The sequence below is a fragment of the Carcharhinus amblyrhynchos genome, chromosome 6, assembly GCF_965287045.1.
Source record: "Carcharhinus amblyrhynchos chromosome 6, sCarAmb.v2.hapA, whole genome shotgun sequence".
NCBI classification, from domain to species: Eukaryota; Metazoa; Chordata; class Chondrichthyes; order Carcharhiniformes; family Carcharhinidae; genus Carcharhinus; species Carcharhinus amblyrhynchos.
Genome location: NC_137329.1, coordinates 78,809,560 through 78,836,819, shown reverse-complemented (window position 1 = coordinate 78,836,819; position 27,260 = coordinate 78,809,560). Strand labels below are relative to the sequence as shown.

The 27,260-nt window shown below is 41.9% G+C and overlaps 1 protein-coding gene across 1 annotated transcript in view; it reads left to right on the top strand.

The window, feature by feature from the left end:
• Positions 1–27,260, top strand: part of LOC145344494 (A disintegrin and metalloproteinase with thrombospondin motifs 20) — a 388,246-nt gene that overhangs the window by 153,905 nt on the left and 207,081 nt on the right. The window contains exons 8-11 of the mRNA XM_080191669.1: positions 7,683–7,788; positions 17,099–17,245; positions 21,974–22,115; positions 26,923–27,027. Coding sequence (XP_080047795.1) covers positions 7,683–7,788; positions 17,099–17,245; positions 21,974–22,115; positions 26,923–27,027 — 500 coding nt within the window. The remainder of the gene's footprint in view (positions 1–7,682; positions 7,789–17,098; positions 17,246–21,973; positions 22,116–26,922; positions 27,028–27,260) is intronic.

The window sequence follows — 27,260 nt, the reverse complement described above, 5'->3', positions numbered from 1 at the left end:
CCCCTTAGTGTCCTGAGATGCGTAGGTTAGAGGGATTAGCGGTTAAATATGTAAGGATATGGGGGTAGGGCCTGGGTGGGATTGTGGTCAGTGCAGACTCGATGGGCCGAATGGTTTCTATGATTCTATGAAGCCACTCAATCTGATGGATAGTTTCACCAGCATCCCATGAAAGAATATTTTAAACAATTGCCCAGACAGAATCTTTGCCTTCTGTATCCATATTGGACAGTTTTCACTGGGTTATTGTAATTGTCAAGTTTAGGTTGATTCATCTGTTCCATTTCACATGGTATCGAAGGAATGCTTATTGTCTTGGTCTGTTCAAATTATATTTATTGCAACAGTTTTGCTTGCTTGTAATTGACTGAAACCTAAATAGCATTCAACTCCCTCACTGACTTTCAAATTACAACATGTCTTTTTTAATACCATCCAACTCAAAAATGGCCCGTTCTGAACCTTTTAAACCTATGAAAGACTTTCAAGTCAACTACTTTGAAATTCTTAATTCTCTTGCAAATGTGGCAGAAGCCTGTGAGACTATTGTGGAATTATAACAATTGCTCACTGCAGGCCCCTTCCACCCCAGAAACAACAGAACCTACAGCAGTGGAAGTTATCACTGCCCTGAATTCTTCCAGACAGTCTCAAAGACTTTAATCACATTGGTCAGAGCTTTTTATCCTGCCTTTGGAATCTGAAAAGCCAAGAAAATAAGCATCCTATTTTGTTTATTGGTAGAGCTCTTACAGCTGCAAAAATTGACAAATTATTGCCAACACCCGGCAATGAAAGCTTTATGCAACAAGCCCCTAAATTTAATCAATTACAGTTTGATTCAGTAAACTTTCATTTCATCTTTGATACCATTTCTCTTGTAGTCTAAAGCCATCTTTATGAAGCTTTCTAGCCACTTTTACCAAGCAACAAATCACCAGCCTAGCCTCGGTGACTTAGGGTCATGCTTCAGGATGATTATCTCGAATCCTGGTTCCTGATTCCGGTAAGGCATCTGCAGATCGACAGGGACAGAAAAAGGTAGAGGGACTAGAATAATTTAAATGAAGTGGATTGTGGGCATAAATCTGATGAAATTGTGCTGTGATAGTCTTCCAAATCATTGTTGTTTGCTCTGTTCTGCATAAAATCAATTTATAGGAAGGATTAGTTATTTCTGAAGCTGAAAGGTATGATAATGAAGATGAGGCAGAACATTCAAAATAGAAGCAGGAGAAGGCCATTCAACCCTTCAAGCCTGCTCCACCATTCAACTAGATTATGGCTGATCTTTATCTCTGTGTCAGTTTTCTGCCCTGTCCTCATACTCTTTAATATCTAGAGATCTATCAATCTCTGTCTTGAACATACTTAATGATTGAACTTCCACAATCATTCGGGATAGGGGATTCCAAAGATGCACCTTTTTCTAAGTGAAGATGTTCTTCCTCATCTCGATCCTAAATAACCTCTGTCTGAATCAAAGATTTCTAGTGACCTCCAGCCCACCCTGCGATCCAGAGAGAACATCTTTCCTGTATCTTCCCTGTTGAGCTCCAAGAAATTTGTACATTTTAAGAGATCACCTCTCATTCTGCTAATCTCTAGAGAGTACCACACCAGTCTCCACAATCTCTCCTCATAGGACAATTCTACCATTCTAGAAATCAATCTAATGAATCTTTGTGTTATTGCCTCTATGGCTACTATACCATTCCTTCGGTATGAAAACTAAAATAGTACAAAACACATTAGATGCAGTCCCACCAAGCCTCTACACAATTGCAGCAAGTCATCTTTTATCCTGTGTTTAAATCCTCTTGCAATAAAGGCTAACATACCATTTGCCTTCCTTCTTGTTTGTTGTATCTGCATGTGAGCTTTCAGTGAGTAATGAGCAAGGATACTCGAGTCCCTTTGGACATCTGCTTCCCAATCTCTTACCATTTAAGAAAATACTCTGCATTTTTGCCTTTCCTACCAAAGTGGGTAGCTTCACAATTTTCCATGTCATATTCCAGTTGTCACATTCTTACCCATTCACTCAGCCTATCTAAGTTTCCTTGAAACATCTTTGCATCCTCCTCACAACTTACATTCCTAGCTGGTTTGTGCCATCAGCAAAGTTGGAAATTTTACATTTGTTCCCCACATCCAAATAATTGATATGTATGAGGCCCAAACACTGACCCTTATGATATTCATAACCTTCCAACCTCAGAATGACCGTTTATTCCTACTCTGTTTTTGCTCCTTTAACTAACTCTCAATATATACCTGTATATTCCCCCAAGTCATGTGGGCTCTGATTTTGCTTCCTAATGTGTAACCTTATCAAAAGCTTTCTGAAAATCCAAGTACACTACATTGACTGTTTCTTCCTTATCTAGTCTGCTAGTTACATCCTCAAAAAACAACCCCAACAAATATGTCAAACCTTACTTCCCTTTCATAAATCCATGTTCACTCTGCCCAATCCTACCATATTTATTCTAAGTGTCCAGTTATCAAATCCTTTAGAATAAAATTTTCACTACTACTGATGTCAGGCTAACAAGCATGTAGTTTCCATTTTTTCTCTCCTGCCTTTCTTAAATAATGGGATTACATTTGCTACCTTCCAATCTGCAGGAACCAGTCCAGAATCTATAAAACTTTGCAAGATGCCCATCAATTCATCCACTACTTCTACAGCCTCCTTGCTCAACATTCTGGGATGTAGATTAGCAGGTCCAGGGAATTCAGCAATGTTCAGTCCCATTTCTCCAGTACTACTTTTTTTTATTAATACTGATTTCTTTCAGTTCCTCATTCTCAGTACTATTTCTGGAAATTATTTTCCCTCTGTGAGTAAAGATGCAGAATATTTGTTTTGTTTCTCTGGCAGCTCCTTTATCCCCATTGAAAATTCTCCTGTCTCTGCCTGTAATGGACCGACATTTATAGTATTTTCTTTTTTGTACATACCCATAGAAGCTTTCAAAGTTTGTTTTTTTATGTTTCTTACTTTCATACTCTATTTTCGCCCTCTGTCATTTCGTGGTCCTCTTTTGCTGAATTGGAATGCTCCCAATCCTTAGTTTTACTACTACCTTGGCAACTTCAAAAGCGTCTTCTTTTTGATCCAATACAATTTTTAATTTCTCTTGTTGACACTTTTGGAACACTTCCCTTTTGGGATTTTGGGAATATATATTTGTTATCAACCAGATAGTAATTCTTTAAATACTAACAATTGCCTATTTACTATCACACCTTTTATTGTAGTTTCCCTACCAACCCCTACAAACCTTTGTTGTTTCCTTTTTTTAGTTTGTTTAAATCTATCACTTTCAAATTTGATGTAAACTTCTTCCATATTATGGTCACTTTTCCCCAAAGGATCGCCAGAACACAAGAAATAGTAACAGGAGTAGATCATATAATCATATATTGCTCCATCAGTCAATATGATCATGGCTGATTTTGGGCTTCAACTCCATTGTCCCACCCATTCCCCATATCCCTTAATTTCCTGAGAAACCAAAAATCTATTTGCCTAAGCCTTAAGTGGATTTAATGATGGAGCATCTGCAACCATCTTGGATAGAGAATTCCAAAGATTCAGATTTGAGTTAAATAATTGCTCCGAATCTCAGTCATAAATGATCTGCCTCTTATACTGAGAGTCTGACCCATATCTGAGGTTTGCCAACCAGTGGTTCCTTAACAACAAGATTATTAATTAGCCCTTTCACAATACAGCATCAAAAATAGCCTGTTCTCAACATATGTTTCTCAGAAATCACCCCTAATACAGTCCAGGGATTTGTCCTCCACAATACTAGCACTTATTAGATTTACCCAGTCTATGTATAGTTTGAAATCCTCTATGATTACTGTATTGTCCTTGTTATATGCATCTCTAATTTCCTGATTTATACTGTGCCCGTCATTACCTCTACTGTTGTAGTCTCACCAAATGTTTGCTACCCCTTGCTTTTTCTTAGTTCAGTCCAAACTGATTCTACATCTTGATCTTCTGCTCTAAGATCCTCTCTCACTAATGTACTGACCTGTTCCATTACTAATGGCGCTAAACTCTAAAGTTCTTTTCAACCTAGGATGGCCTCTAGTTTTTCCTTTAAATTCTGTTTACTTTCACGTTGTAACCCCTTTAATTACAATGCAAGCACAGATTAAAGTGACCAAAGCTCACAGACATATAGACATCATTGTTTAATATGAAGCTAACTGAAGTTTTAACTCTTCAAATACAGAACCACAAAATTAAACCTACTTAAAAGTTAAATCTTGTTTCTAATACCGACAAGTACAAATATAGATTATTTAAAACTATCTGTTTTCTGACGACTTCCAAAGATGTGTGGTTTAGGTTGATCGACCATGATAAATTAATCCTAGTGTCAGGAGAATTAGCAGAGTAAATGCGTGAGGTTACGGGAATAGGGTCTGGGTGGGATTGTGGTCGGTACAGACTCGATGGGCCAAATGCCCTCCTTCTGTACTGTAGGGATTCTATGATTTTTAAATGTCAAATACCCTCGAATTTTCAGTTCCCAACTTGGTCACCCTGCAGTCATGACTCCATAATAGCAATTAGGCCATACCCATTTTCTTCCATTAGCACCATCAATTCATCTACCTTCCTGTAAATGCTGCGTAAATCAGATACAGAGTCTTTCATTTTGCCTTTTTAACATTTCTCCATATTTTGACCCTATTTGGTACTGGTCTTTGTTTCCATTGCCTTCCTATTTCACTTCTTCTTTTCTCCCTACCATAAGCAGTTTTGTTCTTCTTCTATCTGAATTCCCTCTTCATACAAAGCTACAAATGGATTCCTTTTGATTCTTTGAAGATTGAAATGATTGTTCTCCAAGTGAAGCTTCTGGTATTACAAGGATGCTTTTCTATTTGCCTTTCTCTAGCCTTACCGAAAGGAAATGTGCCTAGGTTTGAAATACCTTCTGATACTTGGAAGGAACTTTTGAAGCAGTATTTACATTGTCACCTATAATAATGAGCGATCACATCATCTACTTCTTCTCCGTGTTTTCTCCCAGCTTATTTTTTCAACAAATATCTTCCTTATACTGATATCTTATACTGATTCCCAGGGAACCTCTTCACCTTAATAACAGAAAATACTGGAAATGCTCAGCACGTCAGATAGCATCTGTGGAGAGAGAAGCTGAGCTAACATTTCAGGCCATGATGATCATTCATCAGAACCTTCATCACAACCTGAAACGTTAACCCTGTTTCTCTCCAACATGCTGTCCAACTTTGGGGGTGGCATGGTCACATAGTGGTTAGCACTGCTGCCTCACAGTATCAGGTTCAATTCCGGCCACGAGTCACTACCTGTGTGGAGTTTGCACGTATTCCCCATATCGGCGTGCGTTTCCTCCGAGTGCTCCGGTTTCCTCCATAGTCCAAAGACGTGCAAATTAGGTTGATGGGCAATGCAAAATTGACCCCAGTGTCAGGGAGGTTAGCAGGGTAAATATGTGGCGTTATGGGAATAGGGCCAGGGTGGGATTGTGGTAGGTACAGACACAATGGGCTGAATGGACTCCTTCTGCAGTGTAGGGATTCTATGCCCTGTTGAATATCCCCCACATTATCTGTTCTTATTATGGATTTCCAGCACCTGCAGTATTTTGCTTTTGTATCCTCATCACTTTTTCTCTGCAGGATTTATAATGATTTTATTTTCTCCTTTTATTTTAATTTCTGATAAATGTATTGCTAACTCTATTGCCCTGCATACTCAGCATTATGCCTTTGAAGTTCTCTCTGGGAAAAAGCTTTTGACTATCCACTCTGTCTTTGTCCCTCATAATCTTGTAGACCTCTCCCAGGTCACCCCTCAACCTCTGTCGTTCTAGTGAGAACAAACCAAGTTTTTCATCAAACTCTTCATTTGTAATGGAACCTGCCAATTTAGTTTTAATGCTGGGAATCAAGGGAGAAAATGTCTTAAATTGCTCAAGTGCTAGTTGAACTAAAAAAATTGATAAAGTACGGTTGTGCTCCATTTAAGGTTTGTCATTTGAAATCCAAGCTAAATTTGTACATTCTAAAATAGACCTGAGCCTTGGGCATGAATTCTTAGTTTTTAAACTCCGATGTTCAATTAAGTACTGGAGGCCTTTTTGTTTGGAAATGCTACCAAAACCTCGCCCAAGTTTTCAAGTGAATAAAGTTTTCTGGTGCTGTGTTCACTAAGAACATGAGAATATAAGAATTAAGAGCAGGAGTAGGCAATCAGTCCTTTGAGCCTGCTCTGCCATTCAATACGATCATGGCTGATCCTGTCTCAGCCTCAATTTCACTTTCCTGCCTGTACTCCATAACCCTTTAATCCATTACTGATTAAAAATCTGTCTATCTCCTTCTTAAATTTACTCCCAGCATTCACCACACTCAGACATAGTGAATTCCATAGATTCATGATCCTTTGAGAGAAGTAATGTCTCCTCATCTCTAAATCTGCCACCCTTTATCCTAAAGCTATGACCTCTTGTTCTAGATTGCTCCAGAAGAAAAAGCATCCTCTCCATGTCTACCCGGTTAATCCCCTTTGGCATCTTGTATATCTCAATTAGATTTCCTCTCATTCTTCTAAACTGTAGAGTTTAGGTATAAACTGCTCAATTTCTCTTCATAAGATAAAAGCTTCATCTCTGGAATTAATTCAGTGGATCTCTGAACAGCCTCCAGTACAACTACATCCCCCCGACCCCCCTCAACTAGGGGGAACAGAATATTTACTATTCTTCGTTCATTATTACCTATATCCCTCCTAAGATTAGACGAGTCTGCTATCCCTCTGCAAAGAAGTTTATGGTGACACATGATCTTGAAAGAAAAAATCCAAACCTTTTTCTTTCAAACTGTTTGTAAAATAATGCAATTTTCTATGAGAAATGGCATCTTGTTCCCTATACTCACCAAACTGCAGTATCTTTGAGTTAAGAGAAAGGGTGCCCCTATTATCCACCGTGTCAATCTTAGATGTTACTGAGTTTATTTGCAATGTCGAGTGCTCTCCCGTTGTTGAGGCTCACAAGCTTACAAAGATCTATTTGGGTAAAGTATTGAAGGATGGTCACTGCCTATGGGATTGGATATCATTGAGAAGGATAGAGGAAGGGAAAAGTGGGGGGAAGGTTTGTAGTAAGGATTTTTTTTATGTTGTAAAGGATCCAATAATGAAAGTACAACATCTAGAAACATATAGCCTTTGATTGCTAAGGTGAGTGAGCTAATATGCTAAAAAGAATGGTGTAATGTAGATTTTGATGTGCCAGATGGCAAAAGTCAAAATATTTCCATTAGTGATGACATTCAGATTTGATGTATAGTATTGTCCTCACCATCACTGAGCTGATGGTCATCTAAATCCATCAAGCTGCATTAAAGAGCAGTAGAAGGAGGAAACCAGAAGGAAAGTACTCATTGGGCACACCCATGCACATTCTGAAAATCTTTTTAGATTGGCTTGAGTTTAAAGCTTTAGGAGCCACCTTCCAGCCAATTGTGGTACAGGGGAGGGCAAAGTGGCAGAACACATCTGAAGGCAAGCAACTCTGAATCTTCCTGTGCCCGTTTACTGTAGTAACATTTTGGTTCACTGCTATTGACTTTAAACTGCGTATTCCCATTCTTTTCAGGATTAGCAGAGCTTGGGACAATGTGCGATCCATATCGCAGCTGCTCCATTAGTGAAGAGAATGGTCTAAGTGCAGCTTTTACTATCGCACATGAATTGGGACATGTGTAAGTATTTTTGTTGTCTATAGAGCTTTCTCTGTGATAAGTGTGCTGTCCACATCATTCAATTTTGCAACTGGATATGATTTGGGCAGTTGTCAGAAATGATATGAAATTATGTTCAACCAAATGACATTTATGCAGGTCTATTTTCCTGCTGCACCCTCTTTTTATTTTGTTCCTTTGCACGTACCTGCCAAATTACAGGCCTGTAACCCACTGATCTTTCCTATTCAACTTGGAGTTTCTCTGTTATTTTATTTTCTTTCCCCTCAGCTGTAATGTGGTAATTATATAGCTCTGAACTAGGTTCAGCCAGAAAATTGGGCATTGATTAAAGAACTTTGGCTACCGGATTCAACACTTTACTGTTTTATATGTTGCCACATTTATTAAATAAACGTCTTATTAGAGATTGCTTTCTTAAGTGTGTGGATGGCAACTGTAAAAAAAAACTCAAAATAACATTGAACTGTTGACAGATTTATTAATTGGGGAGGTGAATATGTAATCCCCGTGTCAGAGCTCTTCCATATTAATGTAGTGGGTTTCTTAACGAAAGGTCACTTGGGTTCTTTTGTAACTATTATTTCCTCTGATTCATCTGCAAAAGCCTGAGTGACTGATCTATTCTCACACTCCTGCCAGAAGAGAAAAGCCTTTTCCTTATGTAATCTCTGTTCATAATCTTCAGAACATTCTGGTGCCTTTGCACTTTGCTCTTTCCAAGGTGCAGTGCACCAAACTGTTTATTGTACTCCAGATGTGGTCCAACCGAAGCTTTGTCTAGCTGCATATTCCTTCCCATTATATTCTAGTCTTTCCGTTATTGAGGCTAACATATCATTAGCCTTTTTGATTATTTTTCTGTTGTTTACCCTGGTAACCACTTTTTTTGCCATTGTTAAATTGTTCTGGACTGTTCCTAACTTTTCATCATTTAAATTTAGCCTGGATGTATCATTTGCGTTTCCAAACCTCCAACTTACCTGCAGTGAAATTCATCTGCCCCAGAATTGCCATCAGTCTTAAGAACATAAGAAATAGGAGCAGGAGTAGGCCATCTCGCCCTTTGAGCCTGCCCCGCCATTCAATAAGATCATGGCTGATCTGTCGTGGCTCAGTTCCACATTCCCGCCCTCTCCCCATAACCCTTAATCCCCTCGCTTATCAAAAACCCATCAACCCGCATCTTAAAAATATTTAGCGAGGCAGCCTCCACCACCTCAACGGGCAGAGAATTCCAGAGATTCACCACCCTTTGAGTGAAGAAGTTCCTCCTCAACTCCGTTCTAAACCGCCCCCCCTTTATCTTGAGGCTATGCCCCCTAGTCCTACTGTCCTTTCTGAGCGGGAAGAGTCTCTCCACCTCTATCCTATCCATCCCATTCATCATCTTATACATCTCAATGAGATCTCCCCTCATTCTTCTAAACTCTAACGAGTACAAGCCTAGTTTATTCAACCTCTCCTCATAGCTCAACCCCCTCAACTCCGGCATCAGCCTAGTAAACCTCCTCTGCACTCCCTCCAAGGCCAAAATATCCTTGCGTAAGTACGGCGCCCAAAACTGCACACAGTACTCCAGCTGCGGCCTCACCAATGCCCTATACAGCCGCAGCAAGACCTCCCTACTTTTATATTCAATCCCCCTCGCTATGAAGGCCAGCATCCCATTCGCCTTCCTGACCACCTGCTGCACCTGTGTGGATATATGGCTCACTTTTGCATTGTCTAAGTCATTGATTAAAAGGGATGCCAATTAAGACTGGACATAATGGGTGGTATTTTACTACCTCGCTTGGGTGAGGCCAATGGAGAATTTCTTTCTGTGAGCCCCTCCCACCCTGATTCTGGAGCTGGGCATGGCGGTAAAATGCAGTGAGAGAATTGAATTTCTTTACTCGCTCAGTTTTTCAAACACCCCACCATCTTGGCTGCTCTCCCAGATTCTGTTTCTTTTAGATTTATTTTTCTTTTTAGTTTCTCCCTTTTCTCTCTCCCTCAGGGACTTTTAAATCTTTCATTGTGAGTTCCAACTTGAGTTAATCCTGCATAAAGACAACATTAACACTGAACTGACTGACTAATATCACATCAAGTTTTACAACAACTGCAACTGATGTCATGCTAAACTTCAAAAGAGTATCCCATCTACTGTCCCAATTCAGTGAAATGAATAATTAAATCAGTGTCTTTAATTGGCAAATAGATGGTCAGCATGGATACTGAAAACTCCGTCCATCTATCTCACCTTCAACTGATCTACCCGAACTGAGACATGTTTGAAATGACAATATTGAACTGTTGTAATCTCACGCCAGCATTTACAGCATAAACTGCTGGAGCCGGGTTCCACTCAGCAGAACCTGGTAATGTTTGGTGTATGAACCAAGTTCATGGCGCAACAGCGACTCAAAACTGTGGCTGTGTTGTGTCAGCTGGCCTGCAGGCTCTGTCTCTGTTGCTGAGTGCACTCAGCCATGTTTGCTGAACTGAAATTTAACCAAATCAAATGAGGTGAATTATATCATGGCAGAACTGTGTGCTGTTCCCCAAGACAAAGTAGAGAAGCAGTCCCATCCACTTGAAGTTATGTTTATGTTATCAATTTGTTCATCCTTTTCCTGGTGACAGGTGCAAGGAGGGATAAAAGTGCCTTTTAAAGTTTCCCAGATCATCCAGGAGACTCCCGGTCATTCTGTGACTATTGGCAACCCTGTAATTCAGTGATTATTTGAGGCCTAAACACCGATCATTGTGAAATCCGACTAGTCACACCCTTCCAATGTACCAATTATCCGTACTCTGTCTTCTAATGCTAAACCAGTCTCCCAACTGAGTCTTTAATTGCATGAGCTTTAATTTTAACTAGCAGTCTGTTATGGAGAACCTTATTAAATCTCTCTGGAAGTCAATATAAATCACTTTTTTAGGTATTCTTCTATCTACTGCTTTAGTTCTACTTTTGAGTTCTGATGAAGAGTCACGGACCTGAAGCATTAACTCTTGTTTCTCCCTGCAGATGTTGCCTGGCTATTGAGTATTTCCAACATTTTCTACTTTTAAAGTTTTAAAGTTTATTTATTAGTGTCACCAGTAGGTTCACAGTAATACTGCAATGAAGCTACTGTGAAAATCCCCTAGTCAGCACACTCCAGCACCTGTTCGGGGTACACTGAGGGAGAATTTAGTATGGCCAATAAACCTAACCAGGACATCTTTCGAATTGTGGGAGGAATCTGGAGCACCCGGAGGGAATCCACGCAAACACGGGGAGAACGTGCAGATTAGGTCCCACGCCGGGAATCAAACCGGGGTCCATGGCACAAAAAGTTGGTTTGCAGGTGCAGCAGGTAATTAAGAAGGCAAATGGAATTTTGTCCTTCATTGCGAGAGGGATGGAGTTTCGAAACAGGAAGGATATGTCACAGCTGTTTAAGGTGCTAGTGAGGCCACACCTGGAGTACTGTGTTGTGGTGCTGGAGGGGGTACAGAAGAGATTCACTAGGTTGATTCCAGAGTTGAGAGTGTTGGCTTATGAAGAAAGACTGAGTTGACTGGCACTACACTCACTGGAATTCAGAAGAATGAGGGGACATCTTATAGAAACATACAAGATTATGAAGGGAATAGGTAAGATAGAAGCAAGGAGGTTGTTTCCACTGGTGGGTGAAACCAGAATTGGGGGCATAGTCTCAAAATAAGGGGGAGCAGATTTAGGACTGAATTGAGGAGGAACTTCTTCACCCAAAGAGTTGTGAATCTGTAGAATTCCCTGCCCAGTGAAACAATTGAGGCTACCTCAGTGAATGTTTTTAAGGCAAGGATAGATACATTTTTGAACAATAAAGGAATTAAGGGTTATGGTGAGCGGGTGGGTAAGTGGAGCTGATTCTACATAAAGATCAGCCATGATCTTATTGAATGGCAGAGCAGTCTCGAGGGGCCAGATGGCCTAATCCTAGCTCCTAATTCTTATGTAAGTACTATCCACTGTGTCTCCGTGCTGTCCCAACTTCAGATTTCTAGCATCTGCATATTTTGTTTTTGTATTATAGTTATTTTTTTGAAAAATTCAATTAGCTTTGTTAGATATGACTGACAGCCTCTCTCCCCTCAGCTGAAATATTGGGCAAAGTGCTTTTATGAATATTTATTTTCTGCATCAATCTTCCCTGAAACCTCAATAGATGAGAGCTGTCTAGTAACTCTTGGGTATCCACTTATTGAATAAACTATTGTACAGACTTTTTTTGGCTCTTCTCTCCTTTATTTCCTTCTCTGATCTTGAAGAACGCTCTTTGTGGGGTGCTTTTCTGATATGAAATTGTTCCCAAAGGGTTTGTAACATGTTGAGGCAGTGCTAGTTTCCACAGCAGCTGTACACCACCCACACAGCATCTTAACATTTCTCAACAGTTGCATGAGGAAAGGAGTTTCTCTGTAAAATACACCATGGGCATCTTATGTTCCATTCAAGCAGAGTGGTGGTCCTCTTACAGTTAATGGTCAAAGAGGAAAGACAACACTTGCATTTAAGTAGCACCTTTCATGGCATTAGGGCATCCTAAATCACTTTTCAGCCAATTAACTATTTTTGAGATATAGTTACCGTTGCAACACAATGCTAGTTAAAGATATTGAAATTTCCCATCTCTTCCTAAGTGAGTAATGTCCCTGCCTCTGAGCCAGAAACTCTGGGTTCAAGTCCCACTCCAGGACTTGCTGTTCAAGGAAAGTGCATTCAAAATGTGTCCAAACAGGGCTAGTGTCAATGTGTAAATCTTCCCAACAATTGACAGGAAGTCAGAGAGGGAGAGATTCCCGGTCAGCAGTGCAATGGAAAGAAAATTGGAGCCTGTGCCATCACTATTCGTAGCTCTGGGATGCAACATGTATGTTGTCATGGCAACTCTGGGGGGAGGGGGAGGCGGGGTGGTGGTTGGGGGTGCTGGCTGCAGCTGGATGGATGGATGGTTGGTGTGGATCAGGTCGGTACTAACACCACTTTTTTTGATCCCCGTTTTGGCTGGGATAGATCTTAGATCCAGGCCTGCCCTTCTTGACGAACCCACAGTTGAGGCCGTTGTCAGACCTGCCATTGAGCAGAGAACATATTTGCCCCACTAATCCCTCTAACCCCACCCCCCCCCAGAACACTAAGCGGCAATTTAGCCTGGCCAATGCACCTAACCCACACATTTTTGGACAGTGGGAGGAACAGGAGCACATGGAGGAAGCCCACACAGACATGGGAAGAAATGTGAAAGCTCCACACACAGTGACCCAAGTCAGGAATCGAACCTGGGACCCTGGAGCTGTGAGGCAGCAGCGCTAACCACCGTGCTACCGTGTCCTTCTAAACATAAATTCAACAGCGAGTTTGAATCCAAGTGTGACAGTTTTCTGATTGTTCCATTCAAAGGTGAAGCACTGGAGACTGAACCACTCATAATTGCAGTTGGTGTGTAGATCCTAGACAAAAAAATAAACTTGACTGCAGTTCATTCGTTCATTCTGTGTAGTTACAAGGTATGGTCCTCATCTTAACTATGAATTACAGCTTCCTCCCAAATTGCGACAGAAGCCACACCAATGTTGTCATTACTGGATTACACCCAAGCATCCTCCTAATCTCATTGGAATGTCCCAGAACCTAAAGTCAGCACAAGTCAGTGGAAATAAGCATGGGATATTGAGACACACAGAATCCACACTAGAATATTTACTACTTGAAATGTATGTTTCAACTTGTTAAACCAATAGTCACCACAGATCATTGGAAATAAGAGCAGGAGTGGGCCATTCAGTCCAGCGAGCCTGTTGTGTCACTCAAAAAGATCATGACACTTTCCGTTGAAAGATAAGAAGACTTTGCATGAAAATACTGACCAACAGTTCGAATACAACTAATGTTCAACTATCTGATTCTGGTTTCCTTTTGGTTAAAAGCAAGATCATGGACTGTAGCAACCCAAATATTTACACAACCCGTGTTTTCTTTGATCACAAAAGGAGGACTAGTTTCACAATCCCACTGTCAATGGAGAGCTGTACTCATTTAGAATAGAAGCAGAAACTGCTGGAAACACTCGGATCTGGCAGCATTTGTGGAGAAATAGAGCTAATGTTTTAAGTCCAATATGACTGTTTTTCGGAGCTCAAGTGTTCTCATATGGAGAGGTGTTTGGTGAACCTTGGCTATGGTTACAGTTCTGTCTCGAACTCAGCGATCCTATGTGTGTGCTGCTGAATCACGAAATCAGCCACAGACTGGTCTGTTAGGAAGACTAAAGGTATTGTCGAGGACAGTTAGGGGTGGGGAATGAATACTTTGCCAGTGATGGTCAAATCCCATAATAAAATTGTGGACGGAATTTACCCACAATTTGTCAGAGTTTCAAGTTCTGACTAAGAGCTGGCAAGTACCTCTCCAGAAACACAGTCAGGTTTTCAGAGAGGTTTTATGGCCCTTCACAGGTATCTCCCCCCCAATGTAAATTACTGATCTCTCACGAGATTTAGCTGCCATTATAGGATTTGGACCCATGCTCAGTGGAGCCTTTAGATTGCAGTGTATCTCTGTCTCGGCAGATATTCTAAGAACATAAGAACATAAGAAATAGGAGCAGGAGTAGGCCATCTAGCCCTTCGAGCCTGCCCCGCCATTCAATAAGATCATGGCTGATCTGTTGTGGCTCAGTTCCACTTTCCCGCCCTCTCCCCATAACCCTTAATCCCCTCTCTTATCAAGAACCCATCAACCCGCTTCTTAAAAATATTTAGCGAGGCAGCCTCCACCACTTCAACGGGCAGAGAATTCCAGAGATTCACCACCCTTTGAGTGAAGAAGTTCCTCCTCAACTCCGTTCTAAACCGCCTCCCCTTTATCTTGAGGCTGTGCCCCCTAGTCCTACTGTCTTTTTTGAGCGGGAAGAGTCTCTCCACCTCTATCCTATCCATCCCATTCATCATCTTATACGTCTCAATGAGATCTCCCCTCATTCTTCTAAACTCTAACGAGTACAAGCCTAGTTGATTCAGCCTCTCCTCATAGCTCAACCCCCTCAACTCCGGTATCAGCCTAGTAAACCTCCTCTGCACTCCCTCCAGGGCCAAAATATCCTTGCGCAGGTGCGGCGCCCAAAACTGCACACAGTACTCCAGCTGCGGCCTCACCAATGCCCTATACAGCTGCAGCAAGACCTCCCTACTTTTATATTCAATCCCCCTCGCTATGAAGGCCTGCATCCCATTCGCCTTCCTGACCACCTGCTGCACCTGCAAGCTGGGTTTTTGCGACTCATGCACAAGGACCCCGAGGTCCCTCTGCACCGTCGCCTGCTGCAGTTTTTCGCAATATTCTGTGGCAAACTATCTGGTAGCTGGTAACTTGCTAACCGGAACACAAAATGAGCCTCATTGAACTGATTGGCTATTCTGATCTGAGCTGTCAAACAGTCAAAATTTGTATGGTGCACTGTGATTAGCACTCCTACCTCACTGACTCAAGGACCCTGGTTCGATTCCCGGCTTGGGTCACTGTCTGTGTGGAATTTGCACATTCTCCCCATGTCCCTGTGGGTTTCCTCCGGGTGCTCTGGTTTCCTCCCACAGTCCAAAGATGTGGGGGTTAGGTTGATTGACTGTGCTAAATTTACCCTAGTGTCAGGGGGATTAGCAGGGTAAATATGTGGGGTTACAGGAATTATGCCTGGGTGGGATTGTAATCAGTGGAGACTTGATGGGCTGAATGGCCTCCATCTGGACTGTAGGGATTCTATGATTCTTTAAAGATTGATTTTACACGGCTGGGTGGCGTTTTGGCAGTTCATCTTCAAAATGTCAAAATTCCTGGCCATTAAACCATCCTGTACCTCCACTCAGGTGGATGGCATTCTTTATTAAAGGAGGGAATTCTCTGGTGTCCTGGGTAAGGTGTTCTTTCAGGGAATTGGTGCTAATTTGATTGGCTGAATAGCCTCCTTCTGCACTGTAGTGATTCTTTGTCAATCTAACCTAACTCATAAGATGGGAAAATTCAGATTGGATCATTTGCTCTTGTTACAAACGGCTTGATTTTTATTTTCAATTTATTGGGCAATAAAAGCATGCAGGTTGTTAGTATAAAACTTACTGTTTTCCAGCTAGTGTATGGTATGATGAATTCAGTTAAAATTGTCTCCAATCTACTTCACAATACACTTTTTTTCCTTTTTTTTTACACATTCCGAAGTCTTGCCATCTAGCATTCATATGTCAAGCTATAGTGCAAAAGACGCACAGGCCTGAATATTTTGGATAGCAGGGTCTCCTGTTTGCCTTCTGCAGAATCGGTAGGAGAACACATCCCAGCCAACTCCAAGTGCATCTTGGCACCAAGAGTCTTCCACACCTTGGAAACCTGCCAGCCAATCTGGTTGGCCACTTAATTTGGGCAAAGTGGGCTTTCTGTCCGAGGCCTTGCCCATCCCAGTGTTACATCGCTGCATTGTCGGGGTGGGTGGAAATCTGGAGGGAATGCCATTCCTTCCATTTCATGCTCCTCCACCCCACCCCCAAATGTTCCTCAATGTATAAACTAATTGCACCAGATTTTGGGACCAGGCAGGTGAACACTTCTCTCACCTTGATTCTGTTGGTAACACTCTTGCTGTAAATCAAAGAATTCAACGCTTATAGTAATTGCACTTTGTGGGGTACAAACTGACAAATATCATAAGCTGGCTCCCATGCTCCACCATGCCCAACATATTCAGTCGCTTTTACCTCATTGCCGCTCAGTGTCAGGTGAACATATTACAGGCATTGTGTGTGGTACTGTCCTTTTTATGCTGCTTATCAAGGTGACCTCTATTGGTGTTATTGGAGCAAGACATCATAGTCACAGCTATAGCAGGATGAGGAATCTGACAGTGGATGTCCTTCAAATGAAAGCAAAATACCACAGATGCTAGAAATCTGAAATAAAAACTGGAAAAACTCCAGGTTCTGGCAGCTTCTGTGAAGAGAGAGACGGAGTTAAGAGGCAGGTTTTTGCCAGACTGCTGAGCTTTTCCAGCCTTTTCTGTTTTTGTTTCCACGCTGCTGCCCTTGTCAGACAGTATCTCACCTGACTTATGAATAACAACTTTTATATCTATAATAATGAATATTTAAGTCATTAAAAAACACGTTGAACCATTGCAAGTAAATTCCTTATGCCTACTCTCCTCTGCTTACAGTTTGGTACATGTTGATCATTTTTCCAACTGTTATGTTTTCATGGTTTATGTTTGTGTTGATGTCGAGTGAATCACCGTTTACATTTTAGGTTCAATATGCCACATGATGATAGCTTCAAATGCAAAGAGGCTGGAGTCAAACACCAGTACCACGTGATGGCTCCAACCTTGAACTACCACACGAGTCCATGGACCTGGTCAAGGTGCAGCCGCAAGTATATCACCGACTTTCTAGAGTATGTTTGTTTCAGTTACTCTCCTCAATCTAATATTCCTGTGCGCTGTAATGATACCTACCACATGAGGTGCAGTTTGAGATAGACCTGAGGGAGTGTAGCTTATTTAACTGTTTGTAGTCAGTGTAATCTGCCAAGTGCCTCTGAAGTTGTCACACCCACTTACCAGTGATGCCTTTTATCTTGACAAAATGATCTCTTTGCCTTTGCATATTTTTCCTGAGAGGGAAGTCTCGCAGGCAACCACAGCAGTGGATTTTGGTTGCTATGAAGCCAAGTGGTGACCACTGGCCGCCCTAAAAAGCCTCTTTTCAAGATGGGAAATGTCACTTATAATTAGATTTTCCCCAGACTTGACCCTTTGATCTTTTCCTCCTGGGCTCTGTTGATTGTGAACCCTTCATAAAAGCTGCCCTTGTTGATGAGGGAAACTTAAGCATCACTTCATTCCTCGGTAGGTCGATGCTCAGTTCTTTTGGAACACTGAATATGGAAGAGCTGAGTAACGATTAAAGTACAGCAGAATTGCATGCAAAGAAAACATTGATGTTTGCCCATTAAATGATGGTCTTGTATCTTGACTTTTCCCCAAATTGCTGACTCCAGGCAAAAGAGGGGAAGGTGACCTGTTGTCAGGCTTCCAGTGTTGTTATTGTGAAATGATTGTGCATCGTTTAAGCCCAGAGTTGATGGTGCTTTGATGAATATCCAACTCCTTTTCTCTCTGGGGAATGAGATAACTTCTAATGATCAATTTTTCACTGAGGTGTGGCCAATTTCAGGAACTCTGGGGAGCGTGGCATTGCACAATATATTCCAGCATATTGTGCCATCATGCTCAATATCTTTTATTTAAAAACAAAATTCTCTTTTAGCTGCTAAATTTCCCAAGTTAAAAATGTGTTACTTTTCTCTGTTGTTCACCTGAAAATCTGAATGTGCCATGTCCTTTCTGGCTCTTTGGCCAAGGCTCCATTTCCCACCTGTGCCAATATCGGTGGCCTGTTTATCTGTGAGTGTTGCCGAACCTGACATTTCTTTGTGCCTCGAGATCAGCGCACACGTTCTTTACAGCCGGGGTTGGTGAATATCAATCAAAAGTAGGAATCTTCAATCCATTTCCCTTCCCCAGCTCAGAAAGACTAGTAGCACCTTGACTGAGATCAACTGACTCAGCAGTGCGAGTAAATCAGAGACATTTGATTTCCTGTGGCTTAGTGTTACACAAAGTTCTCTTTTTAGCCTTCAAGGCAATTGGGGATTGTTTCCCTAAACGCTTCCTTTTTAATTCTGTTCTACACTGCTTCATGTCAGTAAGAATCAGGAAACTATGACTGCAAACGGATCAAAGTGTGAGCCAATAAAATGATTGCGATAAGGAAACAGTGCATATTCTGTACAGGATGAAGCTTCAAATAATTTGGGTTGTTTTGAATCTTTGCATTTTTATCATGAAGGATATTGTGAAATAGTAATGTCAGCTGTGCTGTCTACCCTGATGAGAACGAATAGTTTTACCACGCAATTGAACAGGCGCTCTCCAACATGGAGAGCAGAGACAAAGCATCATCTACAATGCCACACTCAACATATGGAAAATAAAGTGAACTCTCAGCATATGGGAAGCAAGACTGAAAAGGTGTTGATTGATTCAAGGCTAACATCACATTGATGGATCCCATTAAATGAAGCCAAGTAATCAGTTCTCATTAATTACAAGAGAGATCCAAGCGAGAAAGCTCTGGAATGCCACTCCAAGTCCTACAGACTGCTAGGTGATGCACTACTGGCTACAACTCTGCCAGAATATCCTGATGTCTATAAGGGGCAATTGAGGGCCTGTATGAAGGGATCAAAAAGGCAACAGGTTCACAACAAAGAGCAAAGTTCCATTGAAAACAAAAGTAAGGGAGGTTATCACTGACTGCGATGGATAGTTGGAGAGGTGGTGGAACAGTATCTTCGGTTATATTCTAGAGACAACATTATCATAACGGAAGCCTGTCATGACAGAGCTGGATAGGACACCACAGTGGAAGAGGAGCTAAGCAAAGCTGGGTAATGTAAAGTCACTATAATCCCAAATGACCATAGGACGCGTTCCCGTTTTTTCTGGGGGGGGCGGGGTGGAGAATGCTGACTGGTGGTGATTTTAATCTGAGGATCACCATACCTCAAGGTTGAGAAGACAGGCTTTCATGAAAAGTGTCAGCAAGTTTGCAAATTGAACCCATCCTATTGGCTTTGTTCTGCATCATGACAAGCTATCCAGCCAACTAAGCTATTGACTCACTTGTCATGGATAAAGTTCCAGATGCTGATGCTATACCGCTTAAACTCATCAAACCCAGGAGGAGACCAGCACTTCTGCAGCATCTACATGACCATCTTGTGATTCTGCTTCAGGGAGGGGCAATGCCCAAGGAAATACATGATCCAAAAATAGTGACCGCAGCAACTACTGAAGCGTCTCCTTGCCCGGGGGGTAAAGTATTTTCCCACATTGCCCTGCAGGTTCTGGCTGAACTCATCTTACCTGAATCCTAGAATGGTTTCAGAACTGGAATATCTACAACTGACATGATCTTTTCAGCCAGACAGCTGTAAAAGAAACATGCTGAACAATGGAGACCATTATACAGTCTTCATCAATCTCATTAAAGCAATCGATCAGGGATGGCCTATTTAATCTGCTGGGGAAAATTGGCTGCCCACCAAAGCTGCTCAATTCCACCTCTTTTTTCCATTAGAACAGAATGGATCAGCTATGACAGGGCAACTTTGGAACCCTTTCAGATCAGTTGGATAAAATAGGGTTGTGTTCTGGCACTGACGCACTATGTTATATTCTTTTGCTTATTGCTGTCATATTCCTACAGTTGGTGTCTACTTCCAAAGAGAAAAGATATAGAATTCTGATAACAGAATCAAGCATTGTTAAGGAGTTGCATTAACCACAATTTGAATCCCATATCTTCGTCAGACAGCTGGCTGCTTACTGAGATGGAGGAGGTTATTTAGACCAAAGGGTGGAAACAGCAATGCTGTGCTAATAAGAATCATCAGTTTGAAAGTCTGGATTTAGCATGCAATTTTCAGTTGAATTGCTGACTTATCGTGATTTCAACTTGCCTGCAGACACTGGCCAGGAACCTGCAGATTTAGCAGGCAAATCCAGACACTTGTGGAGCAGTGTGCATTTCCACTGAAAATGTGGAATGCTTTGATTGGTATGTAGGAGCATTGTTTTTAAAAGGCTCAGGAACCAAGGATAAAAGCAAACAGGTTGCAGGGTATGGTACAGGAGATCCTGATGGAGCAGGCTGTTCAGTGAAGAGATATCCTGTACTCTGACGGGGAAAGAGCTGGTGCTGTGCTGCGTTGCCCACATCTCCATCTCGCCCCGCAACCCACTGCCAACAATCCTCCTCCAAATGAAGGGGACCCTGAACTGTATGGCCACGATCAAATGCACTTTTTCTCCCAGGTCTCTCTATGAGGTGTTGAATAAAATAGCGAGGTGCATTTTCAGTGAAATCCTGAGAGCATTTATGGAAATGTGCTCTTCAAATTGATGAAGCGTTGGTAACGTCTTGTTGAAGGTTTCCACAAAGTCTCTCTGTGTTTCAGAAATTCATCCATAGCTTTAGCAGCAATGACCATCAAATGATGAGTATCCCTTTAAGTGTTGAGTATTCCTTTAAATGGTGCTCCAAAGTGACACCAATATCATATTCGGCCCCGAACAGTGGGTCAGTGTTGGGAGACCCTGTTAGGTGGAATGCTAGCCAGCAAGATGCTGCTGCAGCCTCTTTAATGAAAGTTGGTAAGCATTGTAAGCTATTTAACATGCCTCTGGGTTGGCTGGCTTCAACACAGCTTAAAACCCCAACATGGCCACTACTTTTGTCTTTAGTGCCTAATGTGTTCATCAAAATAAATCTCTCCTGTTGCATTTACTTGTCTCAGGCTGGGTCTGTATTCAGCCGTCTGCTGGTAATGAAAGTGTGGTCAAGTGCCTAAAACATCGAAACCCTTGACTTCCAACACCTCGCACGAGGGCAGTGGTTGCATGGGCACATCATCACCTCTGTCATGATTCCCTGGAACTCCTTCCCTGTAAAAGCACAGTGAGAGAATTTTCACCATATCGGCTGATCGATTAGCCGGAAAGAAGTGTCACCAAAACCTTTTCGAGGGCAATAAAAAGCTGGTCTTGCCAGCAATACTGATACCACCAAATTAAATATTTTCTAAAAATCTGACGCTTTGCAGTGGCTGTCAACCTGCATGGAATCCTGTTTGATTTTATCTTTTTTTATTGAAATGAAAGCTCTTGAAAGCAAAATCTTAATGACTGCAATATCTTGCACAGCAGGATATACTTCTGCAGATGTTGACATGAGTTACAAGGTGCTTTTAAATTCAGATGTGCATCTCTTTCTGACATTTGGCATGCAGATTTAGCATGGATCAGCTAGGCATTGGTATTTTAAATTGCACTCCTCAATCTGGACAGTATGTGATTTATCGTATTACTAAATGTTAAGGCATTTCTGTCCTCCAGCCATCAAAGGGGATGTACGTAAAGAAAGTGACCTGTATTGGGAAGAAAAGCGTGATGTGAACTGCTTGTCCAGTACTTTTCTCTTCCCCCACCTATATGTCTGACAAATAGTAATGATTTTTGACTGTAAAAAGTGACAGACTTTTCCTGTGTATTTCCAGCACTGGGTATGGGGAATGCCTGCTTGATGAACCAGTAACAAGGAGCTATGACCTTCCAGCCCAGTTACCCGGTCAGATTTATGATGCGAATAAACAATGTGAATTAATGTTCGGCACTGGATCACAAATCTGTCCCTACATGGTGAGTTACTTTATAACCTTTCGCCCAATGGAAGTGTGAATATTTTATGCACTGGGTGAAAAGGGGGGAGAAATTATATCTCAATGCCATGCCGGATCGTGCAGCACAGTGAGAGGTGGCACTATGTGAGTGGAGTCTTGGCATTTCTTTATGGATTAATATAGCCTCCAGTGGGAGCAGTTATACTGTGCCACACATGCAGGAACTCTTGAGCTATTTTTATTGGCCAATTAATACATGTACACTTTCTCACAGAAAAGATATTAAAGCAATTGTGACCAAATGAATTAATGCAAACACAAATTTCATAAGATTAAATTTGATTATATCATTACACCCATTGCAGTTCTTAGTGCTTTGAGGGATGATCAATACCTTTCACCTGTCATTTTAACAGAAATGTAATGCGTATAATCTTATCCAGTGCATTTTTATTATTTGTTTCTTCACGTTTTCTCATCACTTCCCCCTCTGATGTACTCATTCTCCCAAAGCAGGTACCCAATCAAAAAGAAATCAGAGAATTTATCATACAAAGTTTGATTTTATTTTTGATTGGCATCTCCTAAACAGCCAATCATGAAAAGGTTGGCTTCTATGTTAACAGGCAATGCAGTCTCAGAGAGTATTGAAGTCAGGCCCTGACCTGACCTCACCAGGCAGCTATATATTCTATTGATACATTCACTTTGCAACAGAAATCCTGCTTTGTAATTTGGACCAGAGCTTATTGCTGATTTTGCCTTTCCTCCACCTTACCTTTTCCTTTTGCCATAGCTGTGTAGCTGTTGAGGCCAATTGTAATTCCCTAGTTGCTGTACATCAAGAATGGAGAACAAACTAACCCTGTAAAAGCTGTCCAGCCTATCTCCTCAATCTCCAACATGATCATCCCTGATCCCTGTGATTACCAACCCCCATCTATCCCCCCATGATCTGTCATCTTAGCCAGCATCACCATCATCACTGACCCCTCAAACCGCATTCCATATCCACACTTCAGTAATCTCTACCACACACCTTCCCATCCCACTAAGCCAACCTACAAGCTGCAACCTTACCCACCCAACAGGTAGCCAAATCTGCCAATCAGACTGGCTGCTGGATGGAGACCCTGGAAAAATCATTTCAAGCATGCCTTGGAGATAAAACTCCACAGCATTGGGAGAAACACGTGCTTGCGACCAGAACTACTTCCACTCTGAAATGACACTGTAGCAACTATCAAGGCCACTGTTACTGTGAGGCTCATTCCTATTGCAACAATGGGTCAAAGAGGCATCATCGACTCTGGTTTCCTTACCCATAAAAGCTATTTTGCTATGCTGGTTTTCCTGCAGGAGTAAACTTATTTCACAAGCGCTTTTTTTTTGTTTAATATCACGGGTGCTAAACAATTGGTCTTGAGGTCAGTACAAGCCTTGGAAAGAACAAATATGGAGGCCAAACCACAAACAGCAGCTTCAATGCATTCACCCAAATCAAAAACTGAAATGTGATCTAGTTGAGATCACTGTGAACCATGCTTTTGCAGATGTTGCTTTACGGAACCAACTGCTAAATTTAAGAAAAAAGAATCTGGCAATCTTGCAAACTATTATGAAAAGTTTGTGCTCAAATTTCTATCTGGAGGGGTCTGGACCCAGCTGCTGTCTGCTGGCACATGCAGAGGTGCTGCGAGATATAGTATCCATGCTGTTAAAACAATGGGTTTGATGATGGCTTAAAGTAATTAAGGTGCTCCAGCCACATATCCCACATGTTAATGATTTTAAATTGCTGATGGTGCTTGTGTGTTATTAAAGTAACCTCCGGTGGGTGATATCTTAAATTAAAACAAAAACAGTGATATTTTCAGAACCTGGCACTTACCGCAGTGATGGTGATAATCCACTACATTAGTGATGGGTTATCATCGGCAGAGTAACAAATTAAGCCCCCTTTTCCCTTTCAAGTTGACAGGAGAATTCATAGAATAACAGAATCCCCACAGTGCAGAAAGAGGCCATTCAGTCCATCGAGCCTGCACTGATTCTCTGAAACAGCGCCTTACTCAGCTCCCACCCATCCCTGTAACCTCATGCATTTACGTAACGTACACATCTTGGAACACTAAGAGGCAATTCAGCATAGCCAATCCACTTAACCTGAACTACATTGGATTGTGGGAGGAAACCCATTCAACAGTCACTTAAGGCTGGAATTGAATCCAGGTCCCTGTGAGACAGTAGTGTCACCCTGCTACCAACAATTGTGTGACATTATTCAAGAATGGATGTTCTCTGTGAATATCTGGCTGTTATTTCCCCAGATAAAATATTGGCCAGGATTCTCCCAAAAAAGTTCTAAGTGCTGACTTTGCATACAAACTGGAGTAACTCCTGTTGGTTCTTTTAGCAGGATTTTCAAAATGAATCTCTCACACCGTGCGTCACAGAGTGCCTCAGGGAGATTCACACAGAAAATCTAGGGCATGGCCTATTCCCGCTGGAGAGGCCGACAGCATAGTGCTGAGTGGGCTATTGCGCAAGTGCTGATCTGATAGAGCAGAGATTGGCGTGTGCGCAGTAGCCCTCACTGCCAGACACTTGATCGCTGGCCAGCTCCGCAACTGCCCCATCGCTGGCCCTCTGATCCCCCCAGTTCCCAATCACTTGCCTCCTGGATGTCTCCAGGCCAGCTCCCACCAACCCCTATCTGGCAGATACCGCCCCCCCCCCCCCATCTCACCCTGATTTCCAGCTCTAATGAACCCCCTTCCTCCCTCTGCCATACCAACTGCAGAATGGCAGTGGGACCTCCCACCCTTTCCGATTGTCCCTCCCTAAAAAGCCCCGTTCCCCTCTGGCCCTTTCCCCATGGCAATGCTTGCTATCTGGTGGGCAGTGTCAATGTTGCAATGTCCAGAAGGCACCTCCCCTTGCCCCAACCTCCTGGAGGGGTCTCCATGGCCTCTCTTCACTCCAGCAGGGTTGGGCCACCTGTTAGTGGGGAGTTGTTGTAAAATAAAACATTCCTGGTAGGGGGTGGGGAGAGGCTAGCGGGCTCGGAGATTTCAGTCCCAGGCTCGTTAATGACATTAAACTACAGATTTAAATATGGAAATCGTCTCTAGGCAGATTTCTGGTGTGGAGCTAATGATGCCAGGAATCCTAGTCCTGCAGAGGAATGGAGGCCATGGCGTCCAGCGGGGAGCCAATACACGGCCTCCACTTATGTTTCCCAGTCTGCTGCACTGCTAGAGCAACCGAGCAGGCTGGGAGAATCGCCCCCACATTTGTTAATTTGTGAGATCTTGCTGAGCCCAAATTGTTGTTACTTTTCCCGACATTAAAACAGAGATTACATTATAGGTGTGCTTCATTGACTGTAAAGCAACTTGTGATGCCATAAGGTTCTTTAAGATGCTTAACAAGTGAAAGTTCTTTGCTTATTTTGCCAGCTCCTGAAAATGCTCTTCAGTGGTTCCCAACCTTTTTTACATCATGATGCACCTTCGTAATACAAAAAAACGAGGTGCATCTTCTATTTTCTCCAACAGAACTGCCCTCTACCAAAAGCCTTTTATCACTCAAACCTCCTAAAACATGCCAAGCCACTGTTTAGTAACATTTTCAACAGATAAGTTTGCAATGAAAGCCTCGTCACCATTTGCATGTCAAATACAATATTGGAGCTTATTTCTCCTTCTCTTAATTTTATTGGTTCTTGTTTATTGTCTTCTTCCCTTACTGGGAATTTTGTTTTTATTTTTGCTTCTCTCTCTGTCTTCTCTCCTGTTCTTCTTTTTTTCAGCCTCTCTCTGTCTCCCTCACTCTTCCCAGGCTTTTCCACATTTTTTAATGTATTTGTGCAGACACAACTCCGTAATCAGCATCTCCAATTCCCAAAGAAGCTGGGATCTCCTGTTAATGCATCGGGCAGGAAAGGGCTGCACATGCGTGGTTTGGAATGTTTTATGTTGGTAATCCAGACTGTGCATGTGCCAGCTGGGAAAGGGCCATGTGTGTGCAGTTCTGCACATGTGCCTAACCAATGTTAAAAAAAATCCGAAATGCATTGTACGGCCCATTCCCAGTCTCCACGTGTGGGAGGCCCAAGGAGATGCTGACCAGGACTGAAAACGAAGATTAAATTTAATTTATTTACATTAATGTTTAATCAATTTTAATCTAATTTGTGGGGCCTTCACAATACACTAGTCAGGAACCTCTTCTATGTATTACTGCCATACTTTGACACTGCTGCTCGTAACTTAAACAATATACACAGATTTTTGTTTTGAATTGTTTTCCCTCAAGCTTTTGAAAGAACAAGTAGAAAATAAACAAATTAAAGTTCCAAGTGCGGAAGGTAAATTATTATGAATGCTGAAAATCTGAAATAGAGGCAGAAAATGCCATTATACTCAGCAGGTCAGGCAGCATCTGTGGAGAAGGAATCGGGGTAAAGTTTTAGACTGACAACATTTGGTCCAAAAATTCAAAGTGCTGTACGTGTATTACGCCAGATTGAAGGACAAGAGTGATATTTTAACTTGTCATGGGGAGTTCTGATGACATTTTTAAACTGAGCATTAATTTTCCATATGTCACAGCTAAGTATAACTTAGAAAAAAAGTGTAGTTCAAAGCCCTTGAACTCTTGTTCTCTCCAACCTTTGTACCTTATAAGAATTGTGCATTCAACCCAGTTTATATTTTCAATGAGCTTAAAAATAAGGGCAACGAATTTGCATGACATATCCTTGTGTTGTTAAAAATAAGCTATGAGTTGCCACATGACAAACAAACTCATTCTCCACACAGAAACAATGTAAACGACTGTGGTGCACAAGTGTGGAAGGAGTACACAGAGGCTGCCGGACACAGCACATGCCACTGGCTGATGGGACTGACTGTGGCCATGGAATGGTAAGCTCTGGAATGTTCTGAAGGAGAGGGAGTCTGTTGATGTGTTTTTATATCTGACACCTGGGTTCAAGAGACACTGATGACCGTGATCTGCTGTTACACTGTGGCAAAATTTTAAATCCCAATTTTTGATTAAGTGGCTGATGCAAATTGACTTAAGATTAATTTACACTCTAGGGTGTAGCTGAGAGTGAGAGACTGAAGAATCTCTTTACCGGCAGCACTGACAGTGT